At 43.6% G+C, this 3,385-nt stretch overlaps 1 protein-coding gene across 1 annotated transcript in view; it reads right to left on the minus strand.

Moving 5' to 3' along the window:
* Positions 1-755: 755 nt before the first annotated feature.
* The window catches only part of LOC122544765 (immunoglobulin superfamily DCC subclass member 3-like), a 38,638-nt gene continuing 36,008 nt past the window's right edge, over positions 756-3,385 (minus strand). The window contains exons 11-14 of the mRNA XM_043684090.1: positions 3,072-3,176; positions 2,856-2,988; positions 2,315-2,462; positions 756-2,216 (exon numbers count right to left, since the gene is read on the minus strand). Of these exons, the coding sequence (XP_043540025.1) occupies positions 2,109-2,216; positions 2,315-2,462; positions 2,856-2,988; positions 3,072-3,176 (494 nt within the window). The 3' untranslated portion in view covers positions 756-2,108. The remainder of the gene's footprint in view (positions 2,217-2,314; positions 2,463-2,855; positions 2,989-3,071; positions 3,177-3,385) is intronic.

The following is a 3,385-nucleotide window of genomic DNA, read 5'->3' on the forward strand; positions in this document are numbered from 1 at the left end:
ATCAGGCAGAATCAACATGGTTTTGTGAAATGAAAATTGTATTTGACTGAAGTCAAGGCAACTAGAGTCAACAAGCAATGTGGAAAAAGGGGATCTTCACAGATGTGGTGTGCTTGGATTTCCAAAAGGCATCTGATTTGGTGCCACACTGAAGTTTACTCACAAAATGTGAGCTCATGGTAAAGTGGGTGAAAATGGCTCGAGGATTGGCTAACTAATGTTGAAGCAAAATAGGGCTAAATCACTCATTGCAACTTATTTTTTGCTAACTTAGAAAAGTGTCGTAGGGATCTATGCTGGAGCCTCTTTTTAACCATCTATGTCAATAGCTTGTATGAAAATGAGGGGACCAAGTGCACCATTGCTAACTTTGCTGATGACAAAGATAAAAGAATAAGTTGTGAGGAGGACAAAGGGATTTGAACAGGTTCGATGAATGGGCAAAAATGGAGCTCTCGTGCCAAACTCTGAACTTGTCCACTGTAGGAGAACGAATAGAAAGGGGATGAGATTACAAAAATGTGTGGTACAGTGTCCTAGTACATGGATCACAAGTTAGTATGCAGGGACATTAAATGATTGGGAAGGCAAATTGAAAGTCTTTGTTTATTGTAAGGGGAATGGAATATAAACGTAGGTATGTGGTGGAGGCTGGTACAATTACAACATTTAAAAGGCATCTTTTAAGGATGGGTATCTGAATAGGAGGGGTTTAGAGGGACATGGGCCAAATCTGGGAAATGGAACTAGATTTATTGAGGATATCTGGTTGGCATGGACGAGTTGGACTGAAGGGTGCGATTCTGTGCTGTACATCCCTATGACTTATGTTTTATTGCACTTGGTGACACCACATCTTAACTACTATGCACATATTTGGTCTCCTTACTTAATAAAAATGATTAATTGTATTAGCAGTTTAGACAAGGCTCACTTGACTGGTTCCTCTGAGGGAAGGTGGCATTTTACAAGTTACAGAGGTGATCTTATTGAAACATATACAAGCCGGAGTGTATTTGACAGGAAGCACACTGAAAAGAATGTTTTGTCTTGGATAGTTGAGACAGGAGAAATCTTTTCTGAGGATTGCTTATAGTAGAAGTCTCTTCCCAGGGGGTAGGGGAGTCTGGATCATTGAACATTTTTAAAGTCAGGTTGCCAATGTATTGTTGAATGACAAAGGGAATCAAAAAGTGGACAGGAGAGAGGAGTTGAGGCCACAATCAGATCACCGTCAAGCTACCTCATCAAACAGCATAATAGGTCCAAGAAATGAAATGGCACACTCCTGCTTTGAAATTCTAATGTGCAAGCTTGCCTTCCTCTGTTGAAAGAGATTACTGAGAAAGATGAGGAAGGACAAAGAGAGAGAGGGGAGATTGTGGGCCATAATTGAGTACAGTGAAATTAGCAGAGATGCCCAGGTTAGGTGGCTGGTCTGCATCTTTGGTCTGAGGGGTGTAAGGAACACCTTTCTCTCTCTCTCTCTCTCTCTCTCACATCAGACGCTGAGTTTTCAGGCCAATGGATCAATAAGAGCTCTGGGGGGGGTGCAGAAGTGATTATGAAACCTCAGGAGTCAGAACTCCAAAGAGCTTTGGAGGACACAATGAATATTCACTGAAGGACTTGGAAGCTGAAATACAGAATTACTGGATACAAAATATGATAAATTCAGTTTCTCCTAAATCTCTAAAATCTTTGGATGCTTTTCAGCCAGCTTAAAATATTTGGATGTATAGAATATTTAGTTCTAAACTAGGAGCTGTTTAACTCAGTCTGCAGTGAGACAGTTTGAGAGGGTTTCTCTCACTGCGGTTCGAACCAATGACTCTTGAGGTAGTTGTGTCAGTCACTGGATGTGGAGAACTTACTAAAAATGGCTCACATTTAAAACATTCATGTCAGTTGAGGTAGGAATCTTTGGAGTGTCCGACTGCATTGGGTTAGTACGAACAAATTCAGTTAAAGCTGGTTCTAGACTTGCTAAAATTCCAGGTAAACCCGATTTTTAAAAATCCGGTCTCAAACCCACATCAGATCTTTGGTTCAGAGGAAAATACAAAGAGGAAATTGAAATGGTGGAGCTGTGTCTCTGCTGGAGGTTCTCAGGGTTTGGGTCCTGTTGGATGTTGCTCAATCACGACCTGAAGCTGACTGGAGGAACATTCTCGATCATGACCATTCTCTGAAACTGCATCTCCGTTCTGAAACTTCTTAAAAAGTGAGAGGAGAGTGGCGTATCAGGGTAATGCAAAAATATACACGTGATGGGTAATTACTGATGCTGCAATTATTATGAAATTGGTCTCACCCCACTGACAAACTCCGTCATCTCCATCACTCTCCCAGCTTCATCCTTTTTATCCAGCTCCACGTGGCCATTCTGTCCCTCTTGGCTCAGGCTATGTCCAGCCTGTGGGACTGTCCAACTCTCCTTGATACCCTTACACCCAAACAGACTAAAAGACACGGAGACAGAGTGAGCACATCAGCTAATCTCTTACATGTCCTCTACAATTCTCTTTCTCTCACCAAGCTTGGGCAGGAAATTTGAGATGAGCTGAAAGGTCTGTTTGTGTGCTTCATGACTCTATCACCTTTTCAAAGGTCCCCTCCTCAACTGTCACTTCCTTTTTCTCCCTTTCTTCATCCCTCCACTCTTCACCCCCCCCCCCCCAACATTATCCTCATACTTCCTTCTCTTTATCCCTTCACCCTTCTCCTTTCCTTCACTCTCCCCTCCCACTTCTCCTCCACCCCCTTGCCTCAGTCTTTTCCCAGCCTCCTTCTTCAACCCTTTCCGCACTGTGTCTCCCCATCCTCCACTCCATCCTCCCGCCACATCCCATTACCTTCTCTGGTACCCCAGCATGAGGATGAGAACACAGAAGATGATGCAGGCCATTCCAATGTGGATCCCGACCACTATGCCGGTCAGTGGGCTCTCTGTTGATGACTTACAGTCACAGGGGGGAGTCTGTGGGGCTGTAAGCATTGACATGGCTGTTAGTGAGTTGTCAGTGTACAGATACGCAAAATAGATGCACACACAATTACAATACACATGCCTGGCAACTCAGTATTCTCCCTCAGAGACACGTATCGCTCCGTGCTGTTTCCATCTCCATGCTGGTTGAAGGCTGACATCTTAATCTCGTAGAGTGCCGAAGGTTCTACAAACAAAAACCAAAAGCCCAGCTCAAGCAGACCAAAATAATTCAAAATGCTACCAAGCAGGAAAGTACTCTAAAGTCCAGGCACCATCAATCTTAAATGCACTTCTGTAAAGGCATGTTCTGCTGATATAGGGTCAATGGTGAGGGAATGCCACATTGGTGAAGGGATAATGCTGAAGGAATGCCACACTAGCGGAAGGGTCAGC

Source organism: Chiloscyllium plagiosum, chromosome 51 (assembly GCF_004010195.1).
Source record: "Chiloscyllium plagiosum isolate BGI_BamShark_2017 chromosome 51, ASM401019v2, whole genome shotgun sequence".
Classification (NCBI taxonomy): domain Eukaryota; kingdom Metazoa; phylum Chordata; class Chondrichthyes; order Orectolobiformes; family Hemiscylliidae; genus Chiloscyllium; species Chiloscyllium plagiosum.